Here is a 15,069-nt window from a genome sequence, read left to right on the forward strand (position 1 = left end):
CTCTTTTCTTTGCATAGAAATTTGATAGTTTGATATTTGATATTTTAAATGTTTCTTTTGAAGATATCAAGAAAATTTTTGAAAGCTAAATTCAAGGCACACAGGTGCGCGCGCACACGCACGCACACACACACACACATTAAAGTTCACTGAGATGTACAAGACACTAAGAGGATTATACGCTAGAAAGACAAAGGTCTTATGGTTTGGTTACTCACACGTTAAGATTGTCCTAGGGTACAGGTAGTCATGTTCACCCCTGACTGTTGTTTTTAATCTTTTATTGACAGACAAAAGCTTTCCAGCAGGGTACAATTTGTGACATATAATCCACATTCATAAATCTGGCAATAGAGATAACACAAACAATTATAGCCTGTTGCTCTTTTATCACTATTGAGAAAGCTAAACCATGTATCAGTGACCTAAAGCAGATTGGTGGTATTTTGTTCTGATAAAGACATTGTTGGAAGCAATATCCTTGTAGACGCTGGAATTTTTCTGTTCATTCAGTTTCTGAAAAGAAACACAGGGAATTTTTAATTTGAACTATACTGTACAATATTGTATACTAGGTTATTTATATATCATGTATGAAAGCAGTGTATGTTTTTAATGCTTCTAGCATTAGGTTCCAGTACAGAAATTTCACCTATGTTCATAGTATTGTCCTTTGAAACACTGTGCTGCAACGGCATCATATATTATCCATTTGTGTTACATTTCAGCAGGGTTAGGGTGCAGGACAACTACTAGAGAACAGACAAGGTAGAGGTGATTCAGAAGATCAGCTATCGTAAATTTCTTAGACTATCCCACATCTACTAGCAGTGCCTCCCTGGGAAATGGGATATCCACTGCCAAACCAGGCATGTACAGCTTTTTTAACATGTGAGCTTGCCTGTTTGGCTATAAAAGGAGAGCTTTGCTTTTACTAAGAAACCAAGGCTTTTTTAAAATGACAATTGAGAAAGTTTGATGATGTACCAGTGCCCTGCAGTAGAATGTTGACATGGGACGGGGTGGGCAACATCCTACTACCTTACCTTGTTGTGCTGCTTTCTTCTTTCTACTATGTGGTACCAAAGGAAGTAGAACACAGCTGTGAGGCAAGGGAGAAGGAAATGGTTTTGCTTCCCTCCTGTGTGCCTGCTTTTTAAATTTTGAGAGTTAGACTTTTTCCTTGCTTTTATAGCAAAATAGGTAAACCCTTGTTTAATAAACATTTCCATGTCTAGTTTGGTGTTTATTGAACTCCTTGGCATAACGACATTCAAAAAGGATGCCATATCAGTGTTCAGTTTTCTTGGTGGCACTGCCTTGGTGTCTTGAGCAGCTTTCTAGTCTGGTTGGAATTTTTACACCCCTGCTCTTAGGACAAAAAGTTGCCAATTGCTCTGTGATTGCACCACCACCACCACCACACACACTGCCTGCTTGAAACATGTTCTTTTTTACTTATGAGGATGGGAAGAAACAGTACATAGCAGCCTCTCGTCTAGCACAAGTTATGGGCTCTTATTCACTAGGTAGATGCTGCCAACTGTGCCAAATTAATCAAATTAATGTTTTTACTTTGTGAGCACAGAGCTTATTTACCTCAAGGCAGGACAGACAAGATTTTGGACTTGACAAAGAAATTCATGGTCAATGCATCTGTGGTGGTTTATATGACTCAGAAACTGCTCAATCTTATGGTCTCAACAACAGTGGTGATCCCACATGCCTGCTTGAGTATGAGATCTCTCCAAATCTGGTACCTTTTGTCTTTCAACATTCTGACTGAGAGCAATCTAAAGAAGCTAACTGTGACCCAAGAACCTGCGAAACAGATAGTATGTTCGACAAACCCTCCCAGTCTTACAATGAGAAGACCACTTAAACAGTTTCACCCCAGTATCCAAATAACTATGGATGCAAACTTGATAGGTTCAGTGGTGCATTGTCACAATAGTTACATCCTGGCTGAATTACTCTGACACACTCCATGTGGGGCTGCCTATGGAAACTGTCAGAAAAGTTCTGTGGGTCCAAAACAGCAGCCAGATTGCTAACTGGGGCTGATCACAGGGACCACATAACCCTCCTGTTGAAGCAGCTCAACTAGCTGTGTGTTCATTTCTGGGCAGAATTCAAAGAGCTGGTTCTAACTTCTAAAACCCTAAGCAGCTTGAGCCCAAGCTATCTCAAAGACCACATCTCCCTTTATGAGTCTGCTCAAATGTTAAGATTATCACAAGAGGCCTTTCTCTCAGCCCCACCACCCTCACAGGTGTGTTTGATGGGGACACAGGAAAGGGCCTTCTCTGTTGCCACCCCCAAACTTTGGAACTCCCTCCAGGAGGCCAGGCCGGCTCCATTTTTACTGTCCTCAGACAGGTGAAAACTTTTCTTTTCCAGCAGGCTTTCCCTTAATAACTGGCTGCCTGAGTGGGGTCTTTAAACTGATTGCTGCTTTGAATGTGTTTTGTTGCTGCTTATTGTTTTCAGCACTGTGTTCATTTGATCTTTTTAGCATTTGTATACTCACTATAGTTAGCTATAAACACTGTCTTTTCATGATATAAGCCAGTGATTTTTAAACAAAGTAGAGATGATAGCCATAATGAAGTCCCTCCAGGCATTCAAAACAATCACCTCTGGGAAAGTAGTACAAGTGGCCACAGATAACAACAACACCATGTACACTATGTACTACATAAACAAACAGGGCCATATATACTCTATGTCCCTCTCATATCTGGTGGACCAACTACGGGAGTGGTGTGTGCAAAGACATGTTGATAACACGTGGTGGGGTGGACAACCAAATAATTGATCATTTGAGCAGGCAGAAGCTGCAAATTCATGCATGGGTGTTGTCTCCAAATGAGTTCAAAGACATTTTCAGTCTCTCAGGGCCATTCAGACTTGATAACGTTTGCAAACAGAAGCAACACAAAATGCAAGAAGTACTGCTGCTGGGCAGGTGGAGGAGAGAATTCATTCAGAGACATCTTTATGGCAAGTAAACAAACTGCACCAAAGCACAGAGTTCTGACTCCTGCCCTCTGAAGATGCCGGCCACAGAGACTGGCGAAATGTTAGGAAGAAAAACCTTAACAACACGGCCAAACAGCCCGGAAAACCCACAACAACCATCTTTATGGCATGTTGGTCAAAGATGCTGATTTGCCTCTTCCCTCTGATTCCTTTGTTACACATAATAAGGTTCCACAAAGAGAAGTCCAATGCAATAATAGTTGCCATATGGTGGCCACATCAGGCTTGATTTGCAACGTTGAGGGCGATGGCAGTGGGCATTTATCACTTGCTAATAATCCTGGACTTGATAACATAACAGAAAGGGAAAATCTTTCACCCAGATCTAGCCTGATTGAGATTAACAACATGGAGAATTTACCACAATTGAATAGAATTATAGTAGAAGTCACAAAATCATTGGATAGGAAGAACTATAAATATAAATGGGGGAAAATTACAGTGGTGCCTCATAAGACTAATGTAATTCGTTCCACGAGAATCCTTGACTTGCGAAAAAATCATCTTGTGAGGTTCCCTATGGGAACCTTGCAAGACAAATGAAATTTATTCATCTCTTGAGGCATCGTTCTAAAAAAAACACAACCCGTCTTGCGAAGCATGGCCATAGAAGAAACCGTCTTGCGAGGCACCACAGTGATCGCAAAAACCAGTCATCTTGCGGGCTTTTCGTCCAGCGAGGCATTCGTCTTGCAAGGCACCACTGTATTCCCTTTGGAAGTTAATCCAATCCTTTAAAAAAAATCTGAAGGGCCTGAGAAATGTCTATCCTGATACATGAGTCTTGCTACTACAGGAGCCGAGCCAGCTTATGAAGCCACCATTTGAGGCACTGTCAACTTGGGATCTCAAATTATTTATGCTTAAGGCTGTGTTTTTAGTTGGACTAACTTCAGTAAGGAGAGCTGTGTGCTCACAGGCATGCTCCACCTTTTTTTGTGCAATTCTATAAGGATAAGGTGATGATGTTTCTGGGTTTGCCCTTCCTACTTAGAGTGGTTTCAGACTTTCATCTCAATCAACCCCTATTGCCTATGATTTTTCCATTGCCAACTTAATATTTAGAGAAAACATTACACATGTGAAATATTTGCAGGGCTTTGGCCTTTTATACGTCTAGAACCACACAATTCTGAAAGTCTTCTAGATTATTCTTGAGTTAACAGGGATCTAAGAAGGGTGAATATGTCATGTGCCAAAGGTTATCTAAATGAATAGTAAACATTCTAACATTCATTCATAATCAGCTCCTGGTCTTGTTTTTTCTGAATGTGTAGAGCTTCTTCATCTTTGGCTGCAGAGAATATAATCAATCTGATTTTGGTATTGCCCATCTGGTGATGTCCATTTGTAGAGTTGCCTCTTGTGTTGTTGGAAAAGAGTGTTTGTGATGACCAGCTTGTTCTCTTGACAAAACTCTATTAGCCTTTGCCCTGCTTCATTTTGAACTCCAAGGCCAAAATTACCTGTTGTTCCTTTTATCTTTTGACTCCCTACTTTAACATTCCAGTCCCCTATAATGAGAAGAACGTCTTTCTTTGGTGCCAGTTCTAGAAGGTGTTGTAAATCTTCATAGAATTGGTTAATTTCATCCTCTTCAGTATCGGTGATTGGTGCATAAACTTGGATTACTGTGATGTTGAAAGATCTGCCTTGGATTCGTATTCAAATCATTCTATCATTTTTGAGATTGTATCCCCAGTACAGCTTTTCCCACTCGTTTGTTGACTATGAGGGCTACTCCATTCCTGTCTTCTTTACTCAAGGCTAAACATGCCCAGTTCTTTCAGTCTTTCCTCATAGGGCTTGGTTTCCAGCCTCCTGATCATCCTTTTTGCCCTCCTCTGAATTTATTCCAATTTTTCAGCATCTTTCTTGAAGTGTGGTGTCCAGAACTGGACACAATACTCAAGGTGAGGCCTAACCAGTGCTGAATAGAAGGGAAGTAGCACCTCGCGAGATTTGGAAACTATACTTCTGTTAATGCAGCCTAAAATAGCATTTGCCATTTTTGTAGCCACATCACACTGTTGGCTCCTACTCAGCTTGTGATCTATGACAATTCCAAGATCCTTCTCACTTGTAGTATTGCTGAGCCAAATATACCCCATTTTGTACCTGTGCATTGGCTTTCTTTTTCTGAGGTGCAGTACTTTGCACTTATACCTGCTGAATTTCATTCTTTTGTTTTTCATCCCAGTGCTCCAGCCTATCAAGATCATTTTGAATTTTCTTTCTGTCTTCCAGGATATTAGCTATTCCACCCAATTTTGTGACTCATCCAAGTCATTAATAAAAATGTGGAACAGCACCAGACCCAGGTCTGAGCCTTGGGGTAGCCCACTTGTTACCTCCTCTCAGCTGGTGAAGAAGCCATTAATCATAACCCTTTAAGTATGGTTCTGTAGCCAATTGTGTATCCACCTGATACTTAAAAGGGCAGCATGGTAAATACCAGACAGATTGTGTCTAAGGCCTCCACCCTTGTTGAGTGAGGGATTTTCTATATGCACATGTAAGGGCTCCCTGACCACTCTCTTTGTCCTTCAAATAAAGGAACACTGCTGATTGTGGTCCTGAGCCATTAGACACAATCTGTCTCCTGTTTATCATGCTGTCTTTTCATCTGTCCCCAGAAAGATCAGGACCATATCCAACAGAAAGACCACTGTTAACGACTGTTAACGACCAATGACAATGGGTGGAGAAGGACTGCAGAAGTGGGATTATCCCTCACCCCCCATCCTTTGTCCATCTAAGGAGCCTGTCCAGACCAGGAGGAAATGAAACCAATATGGAGGATATATCAGGGGCTCCTACCAACTCTCCTCAGACTGAAGAAGCTACTTGGATGCATAGTGAAATGTTTCAACCTAATAAGAAAGAAGTCCAGTTGATATGGCTCAACTTCCAGATTCCCAGGTTCCTCTTTTTTGCCCTTTTTGAAGATAGGGACAATATTAGCCCTCCTCCAATCATCTGGCACCTCACTGGTTTTCCATTATTTCAAGAAAATAATGGACAATAATGGGCAGTGGTTCCGAAAATTCTTTGGCCAGCTCCTTCAGTACTCTCATATGCAGTTCATCCAGCCCTGGAGATCTGAACTCTTTCAAGGTAGTAATGTATTCTCATCCCAAAATAGGAAACTGGTCCTAGTAAAAAAAATTATTAAGTTTTTCTGAATTCAGCTTTAACTTCTTCAGAGTCGTTGGTGCTGTCTATCCAACTACCTGTGTATAGGCTGTCCAAGAGGACACCAGAAGGTCACACTCCCACAGAGAACAAATGAAACAAATAAAGACATTCTCACCGGGTTCAATCTAAGTCAAGCCTTTTTATAGCTTAAAAATTCCCACTACCCCAGATGTTCTGACTGGATGCGATGTTACTGGATGAAAATTTTCCTGGGTGATTTGATAGAAAAAAGGTGAAAGAAAGGCTAAACAAAAGAGGGAAACACAAAAGGACACAAAACTCTCATGTGCTTCTCTTTCGTGAATATTGGTAATTCTCTATCGGGTCAATGAAAGAACATGAAAATGAAGGAGGGGGAGCCTCTTTTGCGTTTTTCCTCCTTTTGTTAAAGCATGGATGTCCCAGCCCAGCTGCAAATATTCCTGGAGGTGTCTGATGTGATCACAGTGATATACCCCTTAGATATACCTAGTCTTGAGGTCTGTATTCTCCCCATAAAAGCTTGCACAGATCTTTGTGGGAGTCTCTTCTCCTAGTCCTACCATTTTTTGAATCACGTGTAGTGGGGATGTGAGAAAGTGACCATTTCCAGGCTCTGGAACTCCCTATTGAGGGATACTAGTCTAGGTAGTTTAGGTTGTCTTTCCACTAAGAGGCAAAAAGGTTTCCATTTAGGCATGCCTTTGGCAACTGACCTTGCTCTGTGGAATGTGGTTGGGTACTTTATTTTCCTTATTTAGAACTTTCTGTTTGTATTCAGTTTCTGTTTCAGTTTTGTTGTTGTTGTTCTTTTATTTCATTGTAAGCTGCCATGACTCCCTTTTGTGTGAGAAAGACAATTATAGATCAAGTAATAAAAATTACTAAGAATGAATGAGGACTTATTACAATGGCTGTAGGTGAAGAGAAATGCCTTTTCTTTTTCTAATGTTATAAATAAAGGTTCCAAAGATAGGTGGATAGTTCAGGATATTGTTCTATTGAAAAGTTTTGTATATTAATCAAAAGGTATATCTGTGTTAGTCAGGGTAGATTTTTTTTCACTTAAGCTATGAATCTTGTTTCTTTGGTGCAATAATGCTGAGTATATATAAAGAAAAATGTTAGAAATGTAAAGGAAAAAAGATTAATGCCATTATTCCTTGTATCTGTTGCTACACGCTCTGTGAGAACTGTAATGTCATCTGAAGCCAGGTTAGAGGGGTGTGGAGTTGTTTCTTTATCTGGTGTTTTTAGGTAATATCCAGCATTATATCTCTCAAAGAACAGCAAGGAATTAGTGTTGGGTGCCAACCCCAAACGAATACAAAGAGGACAATATTTCCTCCCCAGTGCACCACAAAATCAAAAGTGGTAAGATTAAAGCCAGTGGCATTGCTAAGAGGACACAGGGACTTGCAGCAGGTGTTATGCACATCATAACGACTGCTCTTTCTAATTCCAACTATAACAATCTTCTACACAGTTGTGTTGCCTGTGATAGCAACTTAGAGTGGAGAGGGCAAGTACATGAGTTGCTTTAAGTCCCTCTGCCTTTACTGTGGGATTAGCAGAACATTCATTCCCATTGTACAAAAACGGTGGGGTTTCTCTTCTCAGTACTGCTGCAGATGGCTAAAAAGTAATAGCAAATCAAGCATAGCTGTGGCCAAGGATGTCTTTCTTCATTGTTTGTATGTTTGTGTGTTTGACAGTATTCTGAATAAGTCATGGCAAGGCCATAGATTGCCCAGAATACGGTATAATATTAGTATTTCACTTTTGTCTTGGGCTTTTTAGTTGTCAAAAGATCCATTTGCAATATCTCAAATATCCTAATTAAAAACTGCTCTAAAGTAGCTCTTTATTCTTTTTCTAATGTTCTTTCCATCTATAAATGTCTGTAGTGGCCAGTGCTGGCACAAGTTGCACAACCAACCTGATGTGGGAAGAAAGCATTGCCACTGCTCCCAATCTCTTTCACCCTTCTCTCACTGCTCATGCTTCTCTGCCACTGATACATGGGAAAGCTGAATCCCAGACTCACCTGGGGCCCATGTTTTTGTTGGCATGATGGCCCGGCTGGATGTCTGTGGTGCAATTGGCCTCCCAGCATTGTGGCTCCACGTGGCCAGTGCCAGGGGGTGCTAGGAGACCAAGAGCATGTGACTACAACAGCCAAGCCATTGGATAACATGGTAGGAAAGGTCCCTTGTTGGGAGAAATAAAGCATAATGAATGAATGAACGAACAAACAAAAAAACAAAAAAACAAATAAATAATGGGCGGGGTTTTTCAGGGAGCTGGTTGGGGGAGTTGTTATGGTGTGTCATAGCTTGATTTAAAAGCAGATGGGCACTGCTGCCTCCACTTGTTGTTACTTGGTGGCCTTTCCCTCTATCCCTCTCCCTCTCTCCTTCCTTATCTCTCTCTCTCTCTCTCTCTCTTGATGATGTTATGGAGAACATTATGATATATATATGGGGTTGTGGTGACAGTTACAATTGAGACATTCTTGTGTCAGGTTCTTGGCATCCTTTGTGTTAGGCTGCGAAAACACGAGCAGTATCTAGTATAGTTTGGTGAGGAGTTCTTGTTGACTCTGTATTGTTGTCATAATTTTGTTGGCAAATGGTTGGAAGCTTTGAGATTGATCCAGTTGGTGAAAGTGCACCAGGCGGGAGTACCTGCATGCCTTGGTTTGTCTCTTGGGGAGCCAGTCTCCTGGCCTAGCTTGGGAGCCAGACATCCAGCCATGCCTTTCGGGTCACAGAGACCAACAAATCGTGTACTTCCATGTAGTTCCATGAGACTGCCATTCCTGGGTTCCCCTCCAGTTAGGTCTGGAGGAAATGGTGGTTGCCACTAGGTGGCATTTGGTCAGTCAATGAACTGGTTCAATCCCCTGTGCTAAGTCTGAGAAGCTGCTGCTATTACCAAAAAAGTTGTAGCCTTTTCTGTTCTAAGCACTGGTGTTGTGTTTTGATTTATGCACGCTGGGCTAGCTCAGTCATAGGCCAACAATACTCATAGCAGAGGAAGAAGAAAGGCAAGGCAGCAACAGTGATGATTGATTATTTGGAATTTCTGCTGCTTCTCTTCTTACTTTTGAAGCATGGCTATGTGTGTCCCACCATGTCTAGGCTCTGAAAAGCCAAACCTTAGGCAACCAGTGCAGCCACACTCTGAAGGCAGTCAGGAAGCCACTAGGGATTCAAAATAACTTGTTGCTACCACTGTCACTATCATTGTAATCTTTGCCCTCTCCCTCTGTCACCTGTTTTTTCTATGCAGAATTGGGATTGGTGGGGGGCATGTCCAGGAAGAGATCGGGCAGGGGCAAGTGTGTGGTGGTGGCAGGTAGCAAGGAAGGGAGTAGTAATTCCCTTTTCAATCTTACATGGTGTGGCTTTAATGCCATGCACACATATAGGCTACAATCCTGTACGTACTCTCTGGATATAAATCCCATTGAGTTTAATGGGCCTTAGTTCTGAGTAATAGTTATTAAATGGTACTCTGAGTAAACTTAGTAAATGTTTTATCTCCCCAAAGAAGAAAATGGAACAGACAATAGTTCTGGGGAAAACTCGTATAGTAACAGCAAATAACAGCATGCTATTTCTCCGTACAATTTCTTCATTCTTACATTAATGTTTAGTTTCTGTAGGATTGTGTTCTATTGCCATGTAAAATATTACATATACGTATATGTATTTTTTTAAAAATTATCCTGGCATCAAGTATGAGTTAACATGATATTATTTTTTTTATTTGATGTAGCGCGACCCACAGATGGTTCTTCTTGTGTCTCTTACCATGGAAAATATGAAGAAAGATATTCTCAAACAAAATAACCATCAAGATCTAATATCCGCCACTGCATGCTGGCCTCTTTCTAATGTTTGGCTGGTCACAAAGGTAGCACAATTAAAAGAAACAGTATCAGCTTCAATATTATATTTGTGTATGCTTATGTATGTTGTACTTAGTCATGCTCACTGAAAAGGAGGACATTCTTCACAAAAAAGGACATTTTTGCATTGAATGCAAATATCATCACAAACAGACATTATGAATATAAATTTAAGTAGAAATGCACTGCTGTTCTCCATATAGCACAAGATTGTGACTCTGGTAACCACACTGGGACACAGCATTGAAAGAAAGATGCAATATAAAGCCAATGAATAAAAAGGTAAAGGTTCCCCTTGACAATTAATCTAGTCGTGTCCAACTCTAGGGCGGGTGCTCATCCCTGTTTACAAGCTGTAGAGCCAGTTTGTCCATAGACAGTTTCCATGGTCACATGGCCAGCGCAACTAGACACGAAACACTGTTACCTTCCCACCATGGTGGCACCTATTTATCTACTCACATTTTTACATGCTTTCGAACGGCAAGGTTGGCAGGAGCTGGGACAAGCGATGGGATCTCACTCCGTCGTGTGGATTCGAACTGCTGGTCTTTCGACCTTGCAGCCCAAAGGCTTTGTGGTTTAACCTGCATGTTAAATAACTCTAAAGTGTCACATGCCTTGTATATTCTGCAGTTTACTGGAAAAAATTATATAGATAGAAAATAAACTGCAGTTTTGTCAAAATCTTTCCTGGAGTGCATCAGTAGTTACATCAAAGTGCATAATTTGTGTGTTTTCCTAAAAAATGAATCCCCTGAAATTTTGCTTTAAAAAGGAGAGTGGATTTATTGGATGCATTGATCCATCAAAGCCTCTTGCCTCAGTTTCTGACCAAGTTGATTCTGGGGAATTTTTTCTTCCCCCATCTCCTGATTCTGCAAAGCCCAGCCTGGTGAAGAGTTATGCAGGACTCAAAAGGTAGTCTGCTTTTGAGGTTTAATTGGTTCAACAAGGGTATATCACCTGTTAGCTAGTGTGGTATAGTGCATAGAATGTCAGGTGCAAAATCACAAGATTTGGGATAAAATCTTATATCTCACCGAAAAGAAGGACATGTATCACAGAAAAGGACAATGGCTCTTAAAATAGAGGTCTGTCCTCTTTGCGGGAAGACATATGCCTGCTCTACTGTTTACTGTATGTGGAGGCCAAATTGTGGAATCCACTGTGGCTAATTAATAAAGTGCAAGTCACATGACCAGGAATGTGACCAGGCGCCTTACTGATTAGCTATGATGACTTTGAAGATTTCACTTCCATACCTAACAAAAAGCAGTAGGCTCCTGGCCCAACCAGTTTGGTGACCTGTTCATGACCATTCAGAGCCAAACCTATTGTGTGAGGCAGCTCATTCACTCTGCTTAGTAATAGAACTAGACTGATAGAATATTCTCAGTAAGAGAGACTGATAATTTGTTCACTAAGCTGAAGACTGAATATTGACGTAAAAGATTAATCTGTAACTGACAGCAGATGAGGCAGAAATGAGCAGTCGGTAAAATAGGAAGGGTCACATTTGATACAGATTGTGGACAGGAACCATAGCTTATTAACATGATATCATTTTATTTAATTGTCCTGATATTGATAGCGAATACTAGACGTTGTGTTGTTATCCAGTTACAACCATTTTTAGTCCGAGTAAGTGTATTTAGAATTGCAGCCTTAATTCTTAAATGAAAAGAAAAATATAACAATAACTAGTACAGTATTGAGAAAACGGCCCTTCAATAGTCCCTAGCTATTGTGTGCTTGCTGCAAAACTGCCATTTCTAAAACAAAAGCCTTTAAGAATGCTTAACCAACATTCTTTCAGACTTGAAGTAAAACTTTAAATTGACTCAATGGTTATAGATCTGTTGCAATCTTTGCAGTTCACTGACCTTTTTTTTCTTTGCATACATATTTCAAGTAAACTCTGTAGTTATAAGTATAGCAAGTGACACGTTATGGACCCTGAATCGTTGCACTGTGAAATATGCAGAGGAAAAGGACAAATGAAGATATCAAGGGTCTGTTCTATTTTGCACTGAACTGTAAAATGCCACCCTTGTTGTACAGAAGATCACTGGTTCTGAGCAGGGCTCATTGACTGCTAAGTTGTGGATAGTGTTTCAGTTTCTCCAACTGTTAATATCTTGAGTTATCCAGGCATAATGACCTCTCTATTTGTAACACATTGTTGAATTTTCTGGTTCTTTTAACTTATTCAAACCCTTCCCCCCCCCCCCATTCATTGAAAGGATGGAATGATTCTTAGTCGAGCTATAGCACAAAGCAGTCTAGCTGTTGGTCATCCAATCAGAATTGTGATTCAAGACGGCATACCTGTGGAAGGCTATAAGTTAAATCTGCAGAAAAGGTATTTATGCCATTTTTATACATCATTATTTAGAATATTCTCAGATGAAATATATTACAATATTTAAAATATCTTTATCTTGACATTCTTTTTATTATAACAGTTCCATTAGTCATTGCCTTTACTTTCTTGATGTATTTTAATCACTTTTGAAGATTCCCCCAAACCACTGAGGAGGAAAAAGGCATGAGAGGGATATATATGTTTACTGTACATTGGGATAGCTATGATTCAGTCCTTTTGGTCTTTTAAAAGATAGCAATAAAAGGTTGGCATTAGGAGATTAGTTTCCCACTTTGCATCCCAGAACAGCCAGCCTGTGTAGTCTTGGGCAAGCTGCACAGTCCCAGGATGACTCCAGAAGAAAGGAACAGTGAAGTACATCTGAGCACTCTAGACCTAGAACACTCTGAAAAGAGTTGCCAGGAGTCATAATTGACTTGACAGCTCATGATTATTGTGGTAATGTGGGAGCTGACAATGCATCTTGATGGTGCATTGGCATGGTATTGGGATTCTTAACTATAATATTGGTTAATACTGTTTTTGTTTATGCACTTTTGTCTAAGTTGTTTATTATTTAGGGTTTTTGTTCTTTTTACTTTCTTTCTTCTTTCTTGTCTGATATGGAATGGAAGGCCTGCTTGCCCAGTGAGGGGCCTTTTAACATCCCGGTGATCATGGGTAGAGGGAGATATGGCGTTGACACGGTCCCTACTCATGTCAGAAGAACAATGAGCAGATGTTTGACAGCTGTTCATTGTTCTGAGACTGACCAACCGTCAGTATCAAGATAGCCAGCCCAGTCAGCCCTCCACTCTAACTCTGGTACTGTTGAACACCAGGTCTGTATCCAATAAAACCTAGGTGATTCATGACCTTATCCTGGAGGAGGATGCAGACCTGGCATGCATAACCGAGACATGGATAGGCAGAGAAAGGGGTCCTCCTCTGGCTCTCGTCTGTCCGCCCGGTTATGCCGTCCAGCACCAGGTAGACTGGAGGGGCGGGGGAGGAGTAGCCATTGTTTATACATCCAGTTTGGAGGTTACTAGGCGCTCCTCGGTGGTAAAGCTGGGTCTAGAGGCACTCCACATGTCGATAGGGGCTAGGGATGGTATTGGGATTTTGCTGGGTTACCGTGCTCCCTGCAATCCAGCCACTTCCCTTCCAGAGCTGGCCGACTTTGTCTCTGCAGCACTGTTGGGATCCCTGAGACTTTTGGTCTTGGGTGATTTCAACGTGCATGCGGGGGCAGAGGCTTCTGGGCCAGCTCTTGAGTTCTTGGAAACCATGGCTTCCTTGAACATGTCCCAATATGTCAACGGCCCCACCCATGTGGGTGGCCACACGTTGGGCCTGGTTTTTTTCCTCCAGTTGGAGCAAGTGTGATCTGATGGTGACGGACCTCATGTCAGTCCCCTTGTCATGGTCAGATCACCACGTAATAAAATGTAACCTCACAGTGGCTCTCCCCCCTTGCAGGGAGCAAGGACCAGTTCCCATGGTCTGCCCTTGAAGACTACTGGATCCAGTTGGATTCCAGGATGCCATTAGAGATGTTACGGCTGACCTGGCTAGCGCTCCTGTTGATGCTCTAGTGGACAGCTGGTCCATTGCTGCCACCAGGGCCATAGACACGATCGCGCCTAAACGCCCTCTCCGTCATAGAGCTCGACCAGTGCCCTGGTTTACCCAGGACCTTCGAGCGATGAAGCAAATGAGGAGAAGGCTAGAGCATAGATGGAGGAAGAACCCAATGGATTATAACAGGATAGCTGTTCAGGTCACAACTAACCTTTACCTGAATAAGGTAAAGGTTGCATGTCGATCATTCTTCACTAACTGGATAAGCGAAGCGTCAAATCAGCAGGTAGAGTTATTCCATATAGTGTGCGATCTATCCAGAACTGGTTCGGGTGATAAGCCTCCCCCTAGTTTTTCACCTGACCAGTTTGCAGCTTCCTTTAAATCTAAAGTGGAGGCCATCCGCCGGGAGCTCTCTCCTTTTTAAAACACAGTGAGTCGAGCTGAGATGTCCAGCGCTCCGTCTTGCCCAGTGACTTTTGACTCCTTTCAGCCTGTGATGCCTGATTCTGTGGACAAGGTGCTTGACTGCTGTAAAGCTGCCACCTCTTCTCTTGACCCTTGCCCGGCCTGGCTAATCAAAGCAGCCAGGCCGAAAACAACAGAATGGGCTACAGCAATAATTAATGGGTCTTTCCTTGAGGATAGGTTTCCACCTGCCCTCAGGGAGACACTCATTAGGCCCATAAGAAAGAAACTTAATATGGTGGCAGACGAAATTGGCAATTATAGGCCCGTCGCCAATATTTCTTTCATGAGAAAAGTGATCGAAAGGGTGGTTGCTGATCAGCTTCAGGCCCACTTGGATGAAACAGATGCCCTGGACCTGTTTCAGTCGGGCTTCAGGCCGCGCCACGGTACAGAGACGGCATGGGTTGCCCTGTATGATGACCTGTTGAGGGAGGCTGACAGGGGCAAAACATCTCTGTTGGTCCTCCTCGACATCTCAGCGGCCTTCAATACCATTAACCATGGTATCCTC

General features: G+C 41.9%; 1 protein-coding gene across 6 annotated transcripts in view; it reads left to right on the top strand.

Annotated features, from left to right (window-relative positions):
• Nucleotides 1-15,069, top strand: part of DCDC1 (doublecortin domain containing 1) — a 443,661-nt gene that overhangs the window by 254,024 nt on the left and 174,568 nt on the right. For all 6 annotated transcript variants that reach the window (XM_072985843.2, XM_078384021.1, XM_072985844.2 and 3 more), the window contains 2 exons: nt 10,003-10,140; nt 12,382-12,500. In XM_072985843.2, coding sequence (XP_072841944.2) covers nt 10,003-10,140; nt 12,382-12,500 — 257 coding nt within the window. The remainder of the gene's footprint in view (nt 1-10,002; nt 10,141-12,381; nt 12,501-15,069) is intronic.

This window comes from Pogona vitticeps, chromosome 1, assembly GCF_051106095.1.
Source record: "Pogona vitticeps strain Pit_001003342236 chromosome 1, PviZW2.1, whole genome shotgun sequence".
NCBI lineage: Eukaryota > Metazoa > Chordata > Lepidosauria > Squamata > Agamidae > Pogona > Pogona vitticeps.